The 22,131-nt window shown below is 41.8% G+C and overlaps 1 protein-coding gene across 1 annotated transcript in view; it reads left to right on the top strand.

Annotated features, from left to right (window-relative positions):
- The first annotated feature begins 8,076 nt into the window (after positions 1-8,076).
- CD2AP (CD2 associated protein) overlaps positions 8,077-22,131 on the top strand; it is a 77,468-nt gene continuing 63,413 nt past the window's right edge. Inside the window, exon 1 of the mRNA XM_015623015.3 lies at positions 8,077-8,285. Within this exon, the coding sequence (XP_015478501.1) occupies positions 8,282-8,285 (4 nt within the window). The 5' untranslated portion in view covers positions 8,077-8,281. The remainder of the gene's footprint in view (positions 8,286-22,131) is intronic.

The raw sequence follows: 22,131 nt of genomic DNA, 5'->3' as shown, positions 1-22,131 counted from the left end.
ATTTTTCTGGGGTCAAGTAGGGAGAGATGTGTGTCCTTTCTAGCACTGGGCAATGTTTTCATTGTAGAAATGTCTAATGGTTTTGTTGGTTGTTATTTACATAATAATTTTCAGAACCAAAAATGCAGGAAACATTTTTTGGTAAAGTTCAGTAGGTTGCTGGAAACAATTATACACCACACAGAAGCATCTACTGACTCTAGAAGCACATACAGTTCATCTGGTATAACCGAAGGTGAGGGTGTGTGACTGTCAGGGGAAATAGTGTTTTATTATAGAATTTTCTAACAGTGGTATTTGGTCAACTCTGGCAATTCCACAGACATACAAAATGACTGCCCTTTGGGAATGCTATTTATAAACTCCAAAGGGGCTGAACAGCACTCACAAAAAGGCTGCCAGTTTCAAGAAAATTAACGACAATCTGACATTGTTGGACGATGAAGAGAGAAGAGGCTTTGTGCTGAGCTTAAGGCATGAAGTGTGTTTGCACTGCTTTGTCTTGGCCCCTCTGTGAAAGCCTGGGGTATTGATGGGATCACCCTGCTCATGGCATTGTCAGCTTAGGCAAATCAATACAGAAAAATGTAAACTTACAGGTAACTTCACATCCCTTTCTCATAAAGGCTCTCAAGAGAAAACTGTGTCTTTGTGTCCTGGAGCCTTCAGGGTATGTCTTTGCTGTACTTCCATTTATAAACAATCCACAACAAAACCACAAAACACACCCCCAAGACAATCACACCCAAAACAGTACCCTGAGTGCAAGTAGTTTGTGCAGAGTTTCTGCACCTAATCCAGGCTTTTGGTGACAGACTGGTTTTATTTGGAATTTTAAAAATTTCAGTTAGACATAGGTCAACTGCAAGTCCACACTGATCTAAAGACTTACAATTTCCTGCTTTAAATTTTCCTACCAGGTATGGAAACTGAACTTAACTAAGCACAACCATCAGATGAGCACCAGAACTGGCACAGGAGTGAGAGAGCCAGAAAGAGAAGTTCAGGGTCAAACAGTGACACATTCCAGCTGCTGTGTCAGTGCTTCAGCTGCTGTTGGCAGCCACAATGCCAGCACAAAGGGCCTGTACCGGTGACTGTCACTGAATAACAAAAGCACTTTCAGTTGATTCCATCATCCTGCCTGTGGCACAGGAATGCAGGCACATATATAACATGTGTGCACTTTCTGTGATACGAGTATTTCTGTATCAAATGTTTTGATAAAACTCACTGACTTTTGAGCAAACTTTGTACCTTCTGGTCGCTTCAAGTTGGACTACATTGCTGTTACTGACCGAGTGAGGGGAAAACGACATTGCTAATTCTGTATGTTTTGTGCGAAGTCATCTCTGCAGAAAAAAGGCTCTGTATCCTGCTCGTAGAGCATGTGTGAGAACTGCTACAACAAGAAGCAGCTTCCCCTTTTATTTTGGAAAGACAAAATGGCTGAAGGCCACAGCTGTTGATTTATTCAGATGCCGAAGGAAACCATTAGCCCATTGGACCCTGAAGATGAGATTCCTTTGTGCTAAATGTTAATATAAGGAAATCCCAAACCGGGGCTGCCAAAGGGACATAATACAAATGCAGAATGCCAAATGCACCTAGAAAGGAAGGAGGTAGACGGTTGTTATTAGAGAAGAGGGGAAAAAAGCCAGTGAAAAACACAGTTTTCTTTTTTTCTCTTTCTTCCTAAGTACAGTGTGATGTACAAACTGTGAGATGAAAACTCTCCTGTGTTTAAATCAAACAGAATATCTTTGAAACATAAAGTTCCACCAATGGTTGTACCATTAATGACTGCATGTCCATGTGAACTGGTTTTTATCAGCATAATGCTGCTCCACACATTCCCTGCTGTTTGCAGCTTTGTTTTAATTAGTTGTAATAGCCCAGTATAAATTAATTGCATCCACAGAAGAGAGGTCACAGAAAAAACATAATAGCTGTCATCAGGGTAGGCAACTCCTCTTTCAGACTGCTGCTGTAATGGCCTCATGGCAGAAACATGATTAATCTTTTCTGGTACTTAGCCTGAATTTCACAAACATCTCCCCCTCTGCCAGTTCTTTTCTTTCAAGATTCAACAGTTCCAAGTACTTTATTTCATACCTGTGCAGAAGTGACATTTCTAATACTTCATTCAGAACTTCAAAAATGTTTAGTACAGGACAAGCTGCCATCCACAACAATGTTTAAATCAAATGGAGTTCTATTTAGAGGATGTATTTTTATATGTCACAATGAGGCCACAGAATTGAAACCTGTCCTGGCTCCCTGTCTTGTTCTCAGCCCAGCAAAATGGAGTTTTGGCATGTGGCAAAGAAATGACAGGAGGAAAAGGAACAGTACTCCCTAGTCAAGTGTGAACTGAATATAGCAAAGAGAACATCATTGACTGAGGAGGTTGATAATAATGGAGGAAATAGACCAAGAGTTGAAACAAAGGACAGAGGAATTTGTTTCCGCTGGCTGATGTTCCTCCACTTTTCCAACTAAGATTTTAACCAATAAAAAACAAACCATGTTTGTGGTGTTGCCATGACAGTTTCCAGTCAAAGACAAATCAAATCAGGATAAACTTCAGCATTCATATAATTTCCCTCATTTTGGTTGGTTGCTTGTTTAATAAGTGAGAATGCAAAATATGATTGGTTTACAAAGTCATTTGCAGTTATTTGCACAGCAGTTCTCATAGAGTTCTTACAGATCAGCATTGACCCACATTCCATGGTTTCAAAAATACGGCACATGATTCTTTCAACAGCCTGAAAAACAGCCCCACCAATTCCTTAGTGCCACTGGCTGTATTCTGGGGATCTTTGCTGTGTCCAGCTGGTTACAGTTTTTCATCCCCCTTTAGCAATCAACTGCACGATGGCCTGTGACCAGTTGCTCTTGGCCTGGCTGGAAGGAGCTGTGCTGTACCCAAAGGGTCCAGCCTGTGACCCAGTGTAGCTGCTAAGGTGTCCCTAATGGAGTGTCTGCAGTGGGTAGGAAGAACAGGAAAAACAAAGTTTGCTTTGCTTCTTTGAATAATGATAGAATCTGAAAATCATTAAAGTTGATAAAGACCCCCAAGATCATTGAGTCCAACCTTTGACTGTGTGCCACCCTGCCAACTAAACCAAAGCACTGGGTGCTGCATCCAGTCTTGCTTGGAGATTTCCAGGGATGGTGATACCACAACCTCCCTGGCAGCCCATTCCAGGGCCAGACAGCCCTTTCACTGATGAAATTCTTCCTCATGTCAGTCTGAACATCCCCTGGCACAGCTTGAGGCCATTTCCTCTTGGTCTGCCTACCCCCTACCTGGCTGTCCCCTCCTGTCAGGGAGCTGTGCAGAGCCAGAAGGTCCCTCCTGAGCCTCCTTTTCTCCAGGCTGAGCTTCCTCAGCTCCTCCCTCAGCTGCTCCTCATCAGAGCTGTGCTCCAGACCCTTCCCCAGCTCCATCCCCTCTTCTGGACAGGCTCCATGCAACCACCTCCACAACAGGTAAAAACTATCCAAAAACTGGTTCAATATTATTATGCAAGCTTCTTTTTCCCCTTGCTTGAAAGTCTGCATTTTGACACAATTTTTATTTACAAAAAGAACTGCTCTGTGGTTTTATATTTTCTCCCTTATTTTTTAAAATAAGAGTCCTGCCTCCTTCTGTGGAATAAACAGATTCACTCTTCACTGACTATGGAGTGAAGGGAAAAGTACTGTATGTGTTGAATGAGTATTTTCCCGGTTTGTATGTTTTAAAATGAAATATATCTGCTGCTGCTTCAAACCAGCAGAGGGAGTTTGCTCATCCAAATAATTTTTAAACTTTTCAACACAATCCTATTTTTTCAGTACTTTTGTTACCTGGCAGGAACTGCTGCTGAAAAGAAAAGGTGAAATTTTACCATCCAGACTCTTTAACTCCTTAGTGATAGAGGCTGCTTGCTTCCAGTCAATTTTTACAGATATCATTGTGCAAGAAGTTGCTGCAATCAAAAACGCATTAGAGAATTAAAAGCATAAAAAAATCAGCTCAGCTGGAATGTTTGGGAGCAGACTATTTGGTTAAAGGGGAATGTACAATTATTACAATGCATGTGCCACTCAAATGTGCATGAAACCACTGTGTGGTAACAGTTGACACAGGTTTTTTTTGGAAAAAAAAGTCAGTTCCTTTATTTTTACACTCTAGACAGAAGCTTTAAAGTTCCTGGTTTAGGTTTCTTTATTTGGAAATACTGGAGTAATTTTAAGATGACCACAGTGGCAAAAAAGGTCAAGTGAAAAGTTCACTTTAACAGTACCAGGGAAAAATTCTCATTATTACTATTTTTTTTGTGAGAGAAAAGAAATCAGCTCCAGTGGTGACAAATTGTATCATTCTTATCTTTTGTTATAAACCTGCATAGCAGGAACTATACAATGATCTGTCTTGTAAAAAGAAATTATACCAGTTACTGACGTTAACAGTGGATATTATCTTGATCTGCAAGTATGTCACAACTCTTCCTCTCTCAAAAGCAAAGTAGAAATCCAGATATTCTATTTAGCTCAATCATAAAACACTTGAAATGCTAATCTTTAATTTTAAAAAGTTTTGTTGAACAAATCTGTGAGACGATTGTGTTATTTTTGGGAACCTAATTGGATTTGAAGATACTCTGAAACAAAAATGCACTTTTATAATTACATAGAGTTAGAATATCAATTCTCTACACCTTGAACTAAAAGGAGGGTCTGAATAAAAAGCAAGAGTCACTGTTCCTTGTATATCTGCCTGAATATGAGTAAAACTACTTTTAAAGGACTACATAAATACCAATTATTGACTAATATCCAGGGGAAAATGGCTTATTTAATTTTTCAGCTTTAACAGAAATGGAAAATGAGGAAGGAACACATTGTAGGTGATCTAGAAGGTAATTTTTGGTAAATAAGCATTTAGCACATGCCACCAGACATAGAGCACAGAGAAAAGAAATGAAGTAATCACGTGATTTTGTGATTTAACAGTTGAGTGAAAATAGTCAATAGCCTGGCACAGATGTATTTTCTTTATATGTATTACAATTGCCAACTCACATGAGAATGCTAAATACGGGTCCCGATGCTGGTCTGAGTCACACATGAGCAGACTTGTACTTTTGGAAACCTCAGTGCTGTGAAGTCCTTTCAAACTCAACAAAGCTTGGGGCAGACACAACTGCCAGGGCCACACACCTCACGGGCCACAGCCCAGCTTGAGACAGAAAGCTGCTCAGGCTGCAGGTGATGGATTCAGCATCATCACAGGCAGACACCCACAGGGAAAAAGACTCGTGCTCAGCAGCCACAGGGGCTCGCTCCTCTCTGCCTCACTGGTACTGGAAGGAGGATGGAGACTGAAGCACAGGACCAGCAGATGCTGGTGCATTATCACTGGAGCAGATGGGCTTAGAATAAAACTCAGTTTTTTTACTCAGGCTGCTAAGAAACTTTGAGCCAGCCCTGGCCAGAGTTATCAAGGCATGTTGAAATAAAACAGAATCTCACAAAGCCATTATTTTATCTGTCCACGGTATAAGAACCAAGACCCAGGGCTTTGCTCTCCAGCCTGTTCTAGGATGAAGGGAGGGGCAAAGGCAGCTTTCTGTCAGCATGAGTGAATACGAACTGCAATGAAATTTGGCCAGCTTCCAGAAAGAAGCTTCCAGAAAGAAGACTACATGGTGCTCCTTCAATGCTCTGTAAAAATGTACACTATTGATATTTATTTCTCACCTCTTGTTTATGCACAATTAGCTTAATGGCAGAGTTTGAAAAAGTAAAAACTGCTACATCAGATAAAATTTATAATTCCTCTTATCCTTTATCCTTCTTTTTTTAGCACGTAGCTTTACAAAGGAAGGGGAAAAAAGTTATACTTTAGACAGATGAGGATAATTTATTCTCATGGAAGTTATTTTCTGAATTTTTATTGGGAGAGATTTCAAACTCTAAGGCTGATGTTTCCTTTCTGTGCCAAACCTCCTCTTCTTGTTAACTACTTTAAACCTGGGGGTGCAGGAGGGTTGTAGTTTTATAAAAAATAAATTCTCCTTTAAAGGGTAGTATCGTGGGGCCATTTATCAACAAAACATTGCACCTGCATCAAGGAAATTCTGACTATGACTTGTACATTCCCAACTCTGCAGTTGAAAAAAATTGAAACACCTGCCTCAGAGTATGGTGAAGCAGATAAAATACTATAATAAAATGTGATATATACCTGTTTATACACTCAGACTCCATGTTTTGTCTTTAGTACTCATGATCTGACTCATTTTCCCTTTCTGTGCCATGAGAAAGATGCTAAGCAAAAGCTGACTCCTGGAAATACTTGACATTCTTTCCAGGCTAATTTTGTCCTGAGCTTGGCTGAAACAGCTCATTTGGAACTACTCATAAAAGGATGTCTGTAACAAGGAAGAGGGAATATTTTCATTTCAGAGAGCCCTGCTGTGTTATATTCCCTGATTTTCATCAAAACCAGACCATGTTTACTTGTCCTTTTGGCCTCAGGGTCAGGGTTTTTTCTTTAAATTGCTTCAGTTCTAAGTAGTTGTTTCATTCATTCCTGAGTTTCCCACAAAAACCTTGTTTCATTCATTCCTGAGTTTCCCACAAAAACCTTAACAGGGGTAGCCCGCTATAGCTTGGAGCACTTTCCAACATGCATCTGAAGTAAAACCCCACCCAACAGAAAAGACCCCTACCCTATAAACTCTTCAAAAGCAGTGTACAAGCCCATAAACACATGCATGATGTTAATGACGTTGGCCAAGGGGATGGTTAGGTTGGAAAAGACCTCTCAGATCATCCAGTCCAACCTGTGACCAGACAGCACCATGTCAGCTAGACCCTGGCACTAAGTGCTACATCCAGTCTTTGCTAAACATCCCTTCAGGGATGGTGTCTCTGAGCTGCCCATTCCAGTGTGCAGTCACCCTCCAACCTGAGCCCCCTCAGCTCCCTCAGCCTTTCCTCATAAGATTTGTGCTCCAGACCCAGAGGAAGAGGAGGACTTTGTGCCAGGAAGCAGGGCAGGAATGTAGGGTGGCCCCAGCAGTGAAGGGAGTGGTGAGGAGAGTGGTGCTGTTTTTGAGCCCTTGAGGCCAAAAAGGCAAAAGGAATCCTGTGTGCTTTAGGAAGAGCATTGGAAGCACCTCAGGGAGCTGATCCTGCACCTCTGCTCAGCCCTGCTGAGGCATATTTGGGGTGCTGTGTCCTGTTCTGGACTCTGTGAGAGACACGGAGCTCCTGAAGTGAGTCCAGTGGAGAGTATGGAGATGATGGAGTGGCACATCTCTTTTACAAGGAAAGACTGAAGGGGTGGGGCTGTTCAGCTTCAGGAAGAGACAACTGAGAGGGGTCCTCATCCCTGGGTGTCCCTGTGAGCAGGGAGGGCTCAGAGCAGGGTCCAGGCTCTGCTCCATGGGGATCCAGCAGTGGCACCAGAGGAATGGGCAGGGATTGATCCCAGCAAGTTCCACCTGAACAGGAGGCAGAACTTCTTCCCTGTGCAGTGACCAAGCACTGAACAGATTGTCCAGAGTGTGGAGTCTCCCTCACTAGAGATACTCCAGAACTGTGGACACAATCCCATGCTGTGTGCTCTGGGTAATTCTGCTTGAGCAGGAAGGTGGAACCACTGTGGTCCCTTCCGGGCTTGACCTATTCTGTGATTGCATGAAGGAGGCTGTGGGGGATGTGAGGGATGTGAAGGGGGTGATGAGGGGAGTGATGAGGAGGTGGATGAAGGGGCTGTGAGCGGTGGTGAATGAGTTGTGAGAGAGCTGTGAGGAGGCTGACTGGAGAGTGATGAGGGAGCTGTGAGGAGGTTATGAGGAGGGGGTTTGATGAGGGCGGTGAAGAGAGGAGCGCTGAGGGGGATGCTGAGGGTGTGGCGAGAGGGCGGTGCCGGGGCGGTCCCTGCCCTGAGGGGCGGGTCAGGGGGCGGGGCCGTTTTCGTGACGTCACCACAGCCTGGCAACGGCTTGGGGGCGGGGGCGGTGGCGGCGCGCGGCTCTCGCGGGACTTTGCGCCCCCCGCCGTGGGCGGGGCGGAGCCGCCGGTGCCCGAGTTCGGCTGAGGCGGCAGCAGGAGCGGCGGGACGCGACGGGCGAGCGGCCCCTCTGCTCCGGGCCGCCTGCGGCTTGGAGCCGCCCCTTCCACGCCTGTAGCGCCACGGATGGAGCCGCAGTGTCCGGTTTGAGCGCGTCGGCGGGACCCGGAGCCGCTCCGCCGAGCCTGGGCGGGCGGGCGCAGTATGGGTGAGTGCGTCGGGGAGGGCGGCGGGACCAGCTCCCTCTTCCCACTTCTCCGGGGGCGCCTTCGCCGCCCTTTGTTTGAGGGGAGGGCTCGGACCACGGGCCCCGGGGAGCCCCCGAGGTGCCCGGGGCAGGAGCGGTGCCGGTACGCAGGGGCCGGTGGAGGAGTTGCCGGGCCGGCGAGTGCGGCAGGTGCTCGGTGAGCGCTCCCTCCTGGAGAGGCCAGGGCCGCTTCGTCCCGCCCGGCCGGTCCCGGGGGCTGCGGAGGGGCCCGGGCTGGGAGGAGGCGCGGGGAGTTCCGTGGGTTTCGGTGGGGAGAGCGAGGTGTATAGCAATGCCTGGTGCGGCTTGGACGAGGAGCTTGGTGAAGCACAAAACTTCTTCTGTTTAAATCCAGCCTTTTCGCCTTTTTTGTAAAATTTTTTTCCACTGAACGCCAATTTGAGCTACGTCTTCGCTCATTTCCCCACCAAGGCGAGAAGCACTCACTGTATTTTAAAGAGAGGGAGCGTAGAAACTACTGGGAACGTTCCTGTGTTCAGGATGTGCCAGTTCAGGTTCCCACTGGGAACAGTAAGTTGTGATGGATCTAATTTTGAGTGTAAGCGTCGGCATAGGGAAGTATGAACGAGTGACTTAGACACCACTCTTGAGACCCCTCTGCTTATAGCGACTTCCCTTTTATAGGGACTTTGGACCTCGCTGGAGTCGAAAACGGTGCGCGGATCATTTTGTCTGTCTCTGGTGCTTTCACTCTGCTGTGCTGTGTAACACTGGTGTACTCCTGGAGGGTGTGTGCAGGGGCGCGGGTGGCAGTGGCTTCAGTGCCCTGTGTGCTTATGCTGTTGTGTGCAAACGTGCTCCGTCAGAACGGGAGTAAAGCTTTTGAAGGGGAAGGATACCTGGGTTTTGGATAGCTTTTCTGCCTCCCTGTTGTGCATAAAAATGAAGAAGTGCACGGTTTGCAGATCAAACGTGCAGTTGTGAAGCAAGAAGCACTCCTCCTGGCTGGTGTTCTGCTGATTATCAAGATAGGCTTTCTGTGTGTTCATCTCAGTGGAAGCTCTCTTATGGAGTCAAAGCAGACTTTAAGTAATTTTAAATGAAATATGAAAATATAAAATGAAATTAGTGTTTTAAATTCTGGTAGAAACCAAACATCTCACTTTTCGAGGCTTTCTGTGATTATTCAGAATAGGTAAGATTTGATCTTCATTTCTTTTCGGGCTGCATTGTTTCATTTGCAAGTGAGAAATGTCTGCCCAGGTCATTGTAGTGGCCTGTGATGGTAGTTCCTACAGCATGAAGGCTTAGTGTGCTAATTAAATGTATTGAACTCAGGCTGTAATGCTGAAATGACAAATACCTCAGGATTGACATATGGTAGGTTTGGGTTATTAAAATCCTTAGTATACTCAATTAGTATTGTTAGGAATACTGTATAAGGGCTGAGTCCAGTTTATGATTGTATGTGATTATTCTATGACATGGTTTTATTTATTTTTGTCCTTAAGTTTCCTTTTCTAAAGGAAATCCTCTTCTGATGACCATAATGAGCATGTTATTATTGTTCTAGATATGAGTGAACTGAGTGGGTGCACACATTGTCAAGTATTGCTGTTGTGTGGGTTATTTGTTACCATAACAATTTGTATGTATGTGGAGTTACAGAGCAGTTCCTGCCAGGATGGTGGCCAAGCTCTAGAAAGGATTGTATGATAATCCCAGAGCCTTTTAAACAGATTTTCTCTGAAGGTCTTGTCCTTTATTCAGATTTCCAAGTATTTCTTTCATGTGGTCAAAAAGAATGTACAATAGAACATCACTAAAAATAAGAGTGGAAAAAGAAGTAACTGTAGCTTGCTCTGTACTCACTGTAATTAGTAGTTGCCTCACAATTTACCTTCAGAATACATTAGTTGATTATTTTATTACTGGCGTCATGGTAGAGCTGTCTCTTGATAATAGATTGTCTTCTATGTCAACTTGTGGAAGCAATTTTACATATAAGAGATAGCTTAGAGGAGAGTGTTGAGGTATCTTTGATGAACTCAAGGATTTTTGAGATTTATGAAGTAAGAACAGCCAGTATGACTCTGGAGGAACCAAAAAGAGAAGGGCAGAAGTTCCAAGAATGTCTTGGAAATAAGTTCTTTCATGTTCTGGTAGCTGGAAATTCATGTTTCAAGAGCATATATCATTCAGGTGTCTGAAGGATGGGGAGGGGGATGTGATCAGAGGTGAGACACACAAGACCATATAAAGTTATTGGTAATGTCCAGTGACATCCTTGAGCCCTGTCATTATAATTCTCTGCCTTCTGCACCAGATTAATCATGTGTTTATGACTCTAGAAACAGCTTGATAAACAGATTAAAAGGAAAAAATATATTCAGATGTTCTAGGTAGAAAAGATTTTATTTGTTCGAATTGTCTTTTGCTGTCTTGGGTTGATAGTAACTTGGAGAGATTAGCTTCCAGCTAATTTTCATATAGCTTTATAACTAGGGAGGAAATATTCCAGAAGCAGCTGATAAATTGCCACAGTAGAACACTGCAATCCACTGAACATCTGTCAGTATCTTCTTAGCTATATGCATGCCCTCAACTTTTTGCTTCCAAAAAATTTGTGCAGACTTTGATTTGTGGTTATATATTAGTATATATATTAGTATAGTTAGTATATTTGAATTTTCTGCATGTGATCTTCAGAAAAATTTATAATTTTGGAATGCTTTAAGAAGCCACATAGACTTCTTCATTGACAACAGAGTAAGTATAAATATTGTTGGTCTACAGAGTAAGTTCATTGAACATTAAACTTGTGTGATGCCTTTTCCTAACTTCATGTTGGCAACAAAAACAATCTAGAAGATTTTTGTAAGCAGACTTAATACTTTTAACATATTGTCATGGAGACTGTGACAGTTTCAGTATTCACCAGTAGTATTCCAAGAACTTCTTTAACATTACTTCAGGATTTGTTCTTCAATTCAAAAACAAACAAAAAACCCTTACAGAATAATTCCCCCACCAAAAACCAAAAATTTACTCCATACACCCCCAAACAAATGGGATAGCATAGATGAAGAGTCCTGCTGCTGGTATTTTTACCAAGAAATATGTAAGGTGGGATGTGCAGTTGAGCTTCAGTCAGACTTTATTGTAAAGTGACAATCAGAAGTTCAAGTTGTTAAACCCTTCTGTACTCAGGTACTTGATGAGCCTGATGTTGACCAACTGTACTTGTGGTGATCAGCAAAGTGGTTTCTCACTACCATTTTCTTTATTGTAGACAAAACCATATGGGAGTGTGATGTAAAATTGACTGGAAGTTACTTGCCTAAGCTACTGGGAAACCAAATTGAAGTAAGATCCTGACTTTGGGTCAAGACAGAGTAGAAATTGTATCAAAAGGTGCTAGAGATTCTGTCAGCTCAGCTGCTGCCTTTTTTGTTTTTTGGGTTTTTTTCCCCCAAGAAGTTAAGAACTGTTGTGCTGAGAGTCCTGACTGTGGAGACAGGCAGGGAGGAAAAGAGTATGTGAAGCAGGTTTGTTGTGGAAAGTTCCTTTCTTTTTTTTTTTTTTTTTTTTTTTTCTTTTTTCTTTTAATAAAACCCCTGGTCTGGCAGTTAGTGATTTATGAACTTTCTCAGAGGTGTTTGTGGTTTCACCAGATCACTTTTTATAGATAGTTCAAGTCCGTGGTTGTCCCTCCCTAAGGGGCTCAAAAAACCCCTGTGGTTTTTGCCAACCACCACTGTCTGTGACAGTGGGAGTCCTTGTTTAACATATATAGGAATGCATGGGGGAAATACATCCTTTCAGTGTGAGGTTCTTTTGCCCCAAAACTGCTCCTTGTTCTGCCAGACTCCTTTGTATTTTGAGGAATGGTGGGTGATTATTTGATGTCTTCATACTGAAAGTCCCTACATCTAGTTTGTGCCAGTCATTCCAGGTGCTGGTCACCTTTACTGGATTGTTATTTAGTATTGATCGTGTTTTCATCTTGATGAAAAGAATTTTTCATGTTCTTTAAGAGTTAACTTCATGTAGGGGTGCAGTTATATTTGCTGTCTTGCTTTCTTCTTGCAGTTTCTTTTTTCTAGCAGTTCTTAAGAGCTTTAATTTCAGCTAGGTAGGACCTTGCCCTTGAATTATCCTCACCTTCACTGGCTTTCTCCATTATCTGCCTGTGCTTGTTTTTTTTTTCCCTGAGTGGGTTTTTATTGCGTAAACACAGGAAGCGTGTGGTTGGGCACGCTGCGCTGTGTGCGGCTGAGTGAGGCGGCTGCCTGCTCTGTCCCACTCTGGCTGTCACAGCTCTGCTCTTCCCGTTCATTGTGCTTCCCTGGAGATGCTGTTACATATAACTGCTGGTCTGGTAGTTCCTTAACCTGGCTTGATAAAAATAATTTGTTAGGAAAGAGCAGCAATGAAAATGCTTAGAGTGACTAAAATAATCTTGACAGAATTGGTGGGTCAATCAGGTGAAATTTGTTGCTAGTGGGTCTGGGGTGTAGCAATTTTTAGCAGCTGTGATTGCTACCTGGGCACTTAAAATGTGTCTCTAGACTTTGGCAGGTATTCAACTTTTTTCTTCTACTCCTTTTAAAGTTGGTATTCGTTTGTCTTTTTTTTAACTGGCATCTTGTATTTTGTAAGGTAGCTAAATTCCATTCAGCTTTTTCTTTCCTGATACTTTTTATTTCCATGATGTTGCTTTTTGTTTCTGCTCTGAATTGTGAATATACTAATGATCTAAAATGTGCCCAGTGTTCGGTGGAGGTGATGCCTGAGCCTTTGCTGTCCCTTGCTTTGGATGTGGGGTGGTGAGAAACAGATTTCTCCAATGCAGTGGTGGTGGAAGTATAGCCCTGCTTGAGCATCACCCATGGCTGTCCTGGTGCACTGGTGGCAGCAGGACTGAAACACTAAAACTGCCTTTCCAGTTGCCTCTTTTCTGGTCTGAACTCTTGGCACATTAATAAGTTTCCTTTTACCCTAAATTATTCCCTGTTTCCCAGCATAAATTTAAGACTTCATTTCACCAGCACTGCTATTTACTTTCTCTGAGTAATGCCAACAAGAGTTTTTGGGTGGGATTGTGTCTTACTTCATTACTTCCATGTAGAATTGACTTTCTTCCAATACAATCGGTATTAAATACTTCTTTTTCAGAAATGATACATTGTAGATATTTTTGAACAAAAATTTAAGTCTAGCCAGAGTCCTAAATCAGACTGAAGGAAAAACCACAGTATGTGTCTGTCTGCCAAATGAGTTAAGTCTTTCCACTTTCAGGGTGATGTTCACTGTAGAGAGTATAATATGAGGTAATTTAGAATATTAAAGTTCACTTTTTTAAAAGGAATATTTATTGCCTATAATATGCTCATGACCCTGAGATTGGCTCAGCTCATCAGAGCCTGGTGCTGAAAACACCAAGGTTATGAGTTTAGTCCCTGTATGGGTCATTTATTTAAGACTTGGACTCAATGATCCTTGTGGGTCCCTTCCAACTCAGAACATTCTGTGAAATTTGTATTAGGCCAGGATTGCTTTCAGCAGAATAAATTAGAATATAATATTTTGAATAATTTAAAAAATTAAGCATTTTCCTTTAATTTCAGCAGTTTGCTCAGTGCTGACCTATGGTGTTACAGGTGAGGGCTGTAGCTGCTCTGCACTTAGTGCTGAAGAGCTTTGTGATTGCAAATTGAGTTTAAACTTAACATTATTCTTAAAGAACTCAAAATGAATGTTATTGCTTTCATTATTTTAACTAGATAAAGTGTTGCTTTAAATTATTTAAATGGTTTAAGATTGCACTGTTTCTTAACAGTAAGTAAATCACTGTAAACATGATAACTTTTTGTCATTTACAGGCAAATGGTTTTGAAATTAAGCAGTACTAGACAATCTCATTATTTTTGCTTCTGCAGCAACTATGAATAGATTTTTGTGGATGGGAGTTATTAATGATTTTTACTTTAATTTTAAATAAGGCAATTTTACTAGAGTTCCTGGAAACTTGCCTTACTATTTAAAGAAGACTTATGTCATCAGTTTCTGCCTCTTTGATAAAATTTCTAAGTGGTTGGCTATTGTCAAATGTTTTTGACTGTGGATATAGTTTGATCTTTTAAAGCTGGCACTGAAGTTAAGTCTGAGTCTTTGCTTACCTCTGGCTGATTAGCATTGTCCTCTTCCCTTGCTTGTATAAACCAAATAATCTGAAACTTCCCTGTCTTCCTGAGTCAGCTTTCAGTCAGGCTGGCTGTTCAAAAACTGAGACTGAGCTCATGGCTGCAGGAGGAGGATGAAGATGCTACTGATGCTGGTATCAGCTGCAGTACACTTTCAGCAGTTGTCAACTTGGCCCCTATAGAAATTGTTTATCTTCAGTTTTGACTCTTCAGTTCAATTGTGGCTTAATTAGCAGTATACCTTCATTCCTCTTAGTGTGGTTTTATTTCCCCAAGTTGCACTGTTTCTTCATTTTTCAGGAAATATTTAAAAGCAAACTTGTCAGAATGTTTCTAGTTGTTTCTTCTCAATGCATCTTTGGCACTTAGAAAGAGTCCATCTTTGCTGCTTAAAGAAATAAAACCATGGTTTCATGAAGTGAAGGAGAATCTCATCACTTAACTTTGAACTTGTATCTTGAGCTATGAACAGATTTGTTTTAAGGCTGCTTTGCATATAATCTCCCTTGTCCCAAAGTCACGTGGTGGGTGCAGTTCCAGGCTGTGCTTCAGAGATAACTCCAGGCGGCTGCCGGAAGGGGCCCGAGCTGAGCAGTGCCTGTATCTGGTTTGCCCTGGCTCCCGTGGCTGTGAGCCCTGCTGGGAGCTGATGAGCTGGCTGGTGGGGACAAACCCCTGTGCCAGCTTTGCCATCACAACAGCAAGCTGGATGGCCTCACTCTGGCTGCATCCTTACCTCTGGGCAAGAGAGTGGATGGGACTGAATTCCTGGAGTCAGGGAATGTAGAGTATTTTTCCTTTTCCATTGTAACCTGCAGTTACTTTACACTAGATCTGCGCTAAGATTTCAGAAGTTTCTTCTGAGCGTCTGTATTAATTGTTTTTCCTAAGTGTTCATGATCCACGAAACTTATTTAACAGCATTCTTTTTCTGTATTTTTAAAGGGGTATTTTTATCCCTCGCAATCCATTTTAAGCCAGCCATTAAATATTGTTTTTAAGCTGTAACTCTAATTTGCAATTTATTTATTGATTTAATAATACCTTTAAAGAGAAAATAGTTTCTAAGCAGCTAGAACCTGTTACTGAGATGCCTTTTGTATTTCTGTAGGTGTTGGTTTTGGTTGTTCTCAATAATGTGTATGTCTCGAGAAGAGGGCTGAGCACAGTATGTAAAAATATGCATCTGTTCTTCTGTATCCTGATTTTTGCAGGTGGGCTGGACTTGCCATCACTTCCCATCACTTAAATGCTTTTATGGAGTTTGGCTTATGTAGCACTATCGTAAACTAATAAATGCAACATTAAGTAGAATAAGCCTGTCTAAAACTTGAGGTAAATCACATTGCTATTTGCACTCATTTTAACGTCTAAATGTATCTGTCAGGGAAGTTATTAATTGCTAGACCAAACTGCCAGGAGAACGCGAAATCCATCATTTCTTGGTATGGTCAATCCCTGGATAACGCAGATATCAGTGTGTTCTTCAATCTCCCCTTTTGGCAGGTTTAGTGATCATGTGTCCATCCAATGATCTAGTTCAAGACACTGGCCATGGTTGAATCCAGCTGGAAGAGAACCAGCTGGCAGATTTGGCAGCAAACTAGACTGACACACCCTGGAGCAACACAGCTGTGGGACCAGCACAGGGAAGAGGTAATAAAATGAGAATGAGTAGAGAGAGACTGTGCAGGGTCCCCCCTTTAGCCTCAGGTTGTTGGGAGTCACTGTAAAACTCTGGTCTCTCTAAGTGACTAAAGCAGTTCCTGAAAAGCAGAGCCTGTTTCCCTTTCCTAAGAGGTTAAGTGAAGAATATTCTTAAGAGATTTTGGTACAAGACTTGACAAAATTAGCAGGATTTCCAAGTGGCATGAGTGTCTGCAGGGTGGGCCGTGGGCTTTTTGTTTGAAACCCCAGTGTCCCAAATAACATTTTTGCTGTGTTCAGCTGAGTTGGTGCTGTTCTGAAGCCAGGTGGAATGAGATGCTGTGCTGCAAGTGGGGCAGTGGAAGTGCTGAGGTGAGCAAGGCTTTTGAAGCTATGAGGATAAAAGCAAATATGTTAATCCCATGTTAATCCCAATGTTACGGCATGCTGTCGTGGATATGGTAGTCAAGGAGGCAGCAGTTTTTCTTGAAAAGTGCAAACAGCAGAATGTAGCCTTTTAATTAAGGATAAATTTAAACCTTTACACTGACACATGGGCTTTATAAGAAGCCTAAGTATAACAGGGTTTGCTTTTACAGCCTACCACTATCTGAATAACGATGTGGTGCAAGGAAGTAGGGAAATTGCAGACAACCTCAGCTGATACCCTTGGCAGCTTGAGGAGAGCTTGAAGACATTTCTTAAATCATGGTGTCTGTAGGGCTATATGTATAAATTAAGTGTGAGGTTGTCAAGTGAAAGCACAATTAAGAGGGTATAAAATTGCTTCCTCTTGTTTTCATGTGCTCATCACCTTACTAGATGCTTATTTTGTGGGAATAGCTTGCTCTTTCAGTCTTAGTGCTTCATCCTTACTGAGGGAGAACTCTAAGGCACACGTATGGATTATAATGTAAATGGCTTCTAATATGTAGGTTGTCGGAGAAAACCTGCCCTGCTAGATAGACAGAAAGCCTCAGGCTGGATGAACAGCAGATGAAATAGAGCTGTTTATGAAACAGGAGATGTGCTGTCAGTAGAATAAGACACAGCCTGCCATCTCCATGCAGCAAGGAGACTGTACTGATTTCCCATCAACACCAAGTTGCTGGATCCTGCTGTTTGCTGCTGTATCCTGGATTTTCAGTTCTGAGCAGCAACTGAAGTGATGAATCTTGGCCTTGGTGTTTGAAAAAGCCAAGGTTGTATTGCTGGCTCTTCTCATTTCACCTTTTTTTGTGTGTATGTAGCTGGGTCCCCAGGATTATGCCTGTAGCTGTGAATATGTGGGAACAATCAAGAGTATTTCCTTTGTGTTTCTGAAATCTGAACTACTCCTTCAAGTGACTGTGTTGAGAACAGTTGAGGTGAGAGTTGGCTTTCTATGAACTTGCCTTGGGTGCTTTGTCTCCTGATGGCAGCAACTGCTATCCCTTGCCCCAGGCTGCTTTTCATAAACTCTGGTAAGGCCTCTGATCCCTTCTCAAATTCTTCAAATACCAATCATGGTGCTATTATCAATTAGCTCTGCAAGACGAAGCACATGCTGTAGCTGCTTCCAAGCTGCATATTTGGTGATCAGCCAGCCATCAGGTTAAAAGGGCAAGTGTTGGGGCAGTCCTGAAGTGTTTTCCTTGGGAAGAGCTTTGAGTGCTTCAGTGCTGGCTCTGCAAAAAACCCTAAAAATAAAAAATATACAGCTCTTATTTTAGAGGTACTGCCCCTCTGGCATGTTTCAGCCGAATGGGTGTACAGGTGAAGAATTATTTGGAGTGAAGCAGGAGGACAGGCAGGTAGGGATGCTCGCATATTGCTGATTTCTTCAAATGGTCAAGATTATGACCAGTACCTAAAAAAACCTCCACAGTTAATGTGGTGGGGGATGATTGATGTGCTGCAGTAGTAATGGACTACCTTACTGTCTACCAGGGGGCACGAGCAGGATAGTAGCCAGCAGGTCATAGGAGGTGGTTGTTCCCTACTCCCTGGCACAGGACAGTCTCTAAAATAGAGACAGGCACTGTCTCTAAAATACTGTGTCCAGTTTTGCTCCTCTATCCCCTCAAATGCAGTGGGAATGCCACTGAAATGGAGAGTTGAGAGTGGTTGGGAGAGTGGTGCTTATGGTGTGCAAGAAGTAGGTGTAGCCTGGAGAGGAGAACAACCTACTCTCCTTGGAGGCACAATGAAAAATTGTGAACCAATGCCTGAAGGTTAGGACAGTGGTATTTCCTACTGAATATAATGTGGAAAAATTATGAGGATACAGTATCATAAAAGGTGCTTGGGGTGGTTGTTTTATCTCTTTCAAGACTTGTAACATTTAGCTGGCCAAAGCCTTGAACAACCTGGTTTGACTTTGAAATTAACCTTGCCCTGACCAGTTTGGAATAAATAACCTCCGGAGTCCTTTGAAATGCTATTTTCCTGTGAATGGAAGTGTTGCAAACCATGCAGATGGAAATAATGATCTTAATAAGAATTACTTCAATCCTTCTAAATACCTGTAAAAACAGGTATTTAAAGGACTTGATCTCTGAACTTTTAGAACACGATTGACCAAATGAAACGGTTTTTCCTTCTTTAAAACTGTCTGATTGAGATTGTAGGGTGCCCTTGAGTGTTTGCTGTTTTGACTGGCTTTTGTAAGAATCCATAAGGATTTCTTTCTGTGCTTTTCCCTCAGAGGTTCAGTTTGTCTTGACTAAAATGTCCACACTAAAATGTAAATGAACTTTATGTCACAATTAGTATGCCCTGACAACATGCAGTCAGATACAAACACTTGTTCTTGTTGTAATGCTAAGCATACTTTGTGGTTTTTGCAAGATTCCAATCTGGGACCATTCAGACTCTTGCATCATGTCTGTTTTTACAGATGAAGGGAACACTGTGCATGCTCCAAATAATGCTTATAAGTTCCTGTAAATTTATTTCAAAGCCAGATTCTTGCCATGTTTGCACAAGTACTAATTGTCATTCAGAATTAGAGATGTGCCAAATTGTAGGCTGTCTATCAAAGCATTTCTGCCTTTCTTTGGCGTGTAAAAGGAGTTTTCATTTAAACCCCAGAGGCTTTCAGAAATTTTCCTGTTTTCATAACTCTTGAATTCATAACCTGGGGCTATGATCATGATGTCCTTTTTGGCTAGGAGAATCCTGGAAAAAAAAATCTGGAGGAGGAGGAGCTGAAGCTTTTGTAGTAGTGTGGAGTCCTGATAGAAGAAAGGGAACTTCAAATAGAATTTTTTATTTTTCAAGGGAATGACTTTGTAAAAAGAGTTCTTAGATAAAAGCTTGAAGCTCTGTTGCTTGTGAGCTAATTATCTAGTGAAGGCTTTAAGGGAGCACCTATAAATACGGTGTTGACCTCGTGGTACTTTCATTGCTTAATTTGGTGCTTTGGGTTTGAACAAAACATAAATGAGGTATGATTCTTTTGTTCTTCAGTGCTTTTTGGCATGGCTTTGTTTTAGCAGAATTTGTAATTCGGTGTTTTGTGACTCACCTTGAATGTTTTGCCAAATAGATGTTATAAAATTAACTTAAGGGAAGGAACAGAGGAAGAGGCATAAATCTATATATGGAACAATGTCTGAGTCATGGCATTAGAAAATATGGTGTTTTTTTTAAAAATACATCCCCCTGTGACCTCAAAGATTTCTGGTTTTCTCTGCATTGTGAATTAGTAGCATTTTTTCACTTCTGTTTGTGGAGACATTTGCTGCCTTTTCTGTGGGTGTCACCTCTCATTTCCAGGCTGCCTTCTTGCTCTCAGCTCTGCTCAGACTGAGGGAAATAGCACGTAGCACAAACCATCACTTTCTGCTTCGTGTCACTTCCCAGGTGAAACGTTTTGACCTCCTCTATCCTTACAAGGTATTAAATAGCTGGAGGTGGTTGGGGTTTTATTCTAATACTTCCTGTTTAATGTCTTGTGCTGTAAATGGAAGAGCCCAGCAATTCTGCTTATGGAAGTGAAGGGGTAAATTAAATCCACAATTGTAACATTTATTAAATTTATGACTGAGTTTAAAGGAAGTATTTCTGATAATATTGGAGGAAACATGATGGGGTACTTCTAGAGTTGATAAATCTACAGTGAAGTATTCTTAAAACATTTTTCTTTCCATCTGGTTGGAAGTCTACCATCTACATGGCAGCCTGTCATCTACAGAATACAGTTGTAAAATTATGAGGGGATGTGTGAAGACAATTTGCTTTAGGTAAGTGAAAACTGACAAACATTCAATTTTCAGCTGTATTTTATCTTACACAGTATTAAGTGCTATAATGCACTTCAGAAAATTACAGCAGCTTGGAGTAGGAAAATGAGGCATATGTGGTTTGTGTCTTTCAGGGCAGGGTTTCTGCTATACTGTTTAATTTCCTTCTCAAAGTCTCTTGCTTATTCCACCCAAGCCAGCACAACAAAGTGATGTTTGAGGTGGTTGCTGTTAGAATGCAGTAAGTTTCTCATTAATTGAAATAATTTAGGAGGAAAAGCCTACATTTTTAACTGTTTTCAACTGTTTGTTTCCCTAATTACTTCAGCCATTCTTACTGGGGTGTAAAATTCAACACAAACTTTTTATTAAAAATGCGTGGTGAGTCATATCTTGGAGAATGCACCATTGCATTACCCAATCTAAAAATGCCAGGCGGATCTAGGGCGGCTTCTAGATGGACGAGTTCTGTGCTGACAGAACCAAATCTCTTGGCTTCAGACTGTCTCAAGGGTAGACTGCTATTTTTGTTTTTATTATCCTTTTTTTTTTTTTTTTAGGCAAGCTATGGATGTAGAGGAATTGTTGCTTTAAGTAGAAAATATTTGCGCTAGAACTGGGTTATGCAGCACACAGCAAGTTACAAAAGAAGTAAGGAAAAATAGCAGATACTGCAGGGTGGACAGAAAAAAAAGGAAAAAGAAACTTTATTTAAGTTGCCTTGTCACAGACTTGAGAAACTGACCCAGGCTGCTCAGAAGCAAGCTGCAGATCTATCTCAGAGAAGCTGCAGATGTGTCATCCCTCAAAGTGTTCAAGGCCAGGCTGATGGGGCTTGGAGCAACTAGGTCTGGGGGAAGTGTCCTTGCCCATTGATGATCTTGAAAGGTCCCTTGCAACCCAAGCTATCCTGTGATTCAGGCACAAATATCTTTTATGATGTTTTTCTTTATAGACCATACAAATAAATGAACTAATCCCTGTCATTAGTGTGTTCTTTTTCAGAGACATCCTGTACCTTTCACAGATTTCTTATAATCCACAAGATCTTTCATATCACTCATGGAAGCTTCTTACTTACACTTATGATTTTACTTTTACAGCTGACAGGAAATTCTGCAGAAGTTGGCCCAACTGAAATTAGTTTCAGCTACTAAACACTCCTCCCAAAAATATCTTCTTACTGCTATACCACTGACATCTGAATCATGAACTCTCAGACAGTACAATCCCCAGCAATCTCCAGGTTCTGTCTGACCATCTGCAGCAGCAGGAGCTCCTTCCTGAAGTCTAATCTAAATTTATTCTCTGTCAGTTTAGAACCAGTGCCCCCAGTCCTATCACTACAGACCTTGGGAAAAAGTAGATACTGAAAGGATGCAATAAGGTACCTATTATCATTAGAAAGTAGAAAATGTGGTGAGACCCCATACTTCAGGAAAACAACAGAACTGCCTTTGTGCCTTCTTGTTCCTTCCTCTCTTGCAATGGTAGTTTTTTCCCCTTTAAGCTCATAGTACTTAATCAATGTGGGAAGCTGACAGTAGCTGGGCTATTGTTGCTCTAGTGTGTGGAAGTAAAGGCTTATGTGAGATATTGGATATTGTGGGAGTTTCAAAGTTGCTTTGTTGCCATTTGTTGGTTTACTTGTTGTTGGTTTTCTCCGTGGTGGGTGTTTATTCTGACTTCAGTCTTTTTTTTCCTAAAAACTATCCTTATAGCAGTTTAAAGTATCCTCAGTGTAAGCACTGGAGAGTGCTTAGGAAG

The sequence above is a fragment of the Parus major genome, chromosome 3 (genome assembly GCF_001522545.3).
Source record: "Parus major isolate Abel chromosome 3, Parus_major1.1, whole genome shotgun sequence".
NCBI classification, from domain to species: domain Eukaryota; kingdom Metazoa; phylum Chordata; class Aves; order Passeriformes; family Paridae; genus Parus; species Parus major.
Note: the sequence above shows the minus strand (reverse complement) of the source record. Positions and strands in the feature narration are given on the sequence as shown.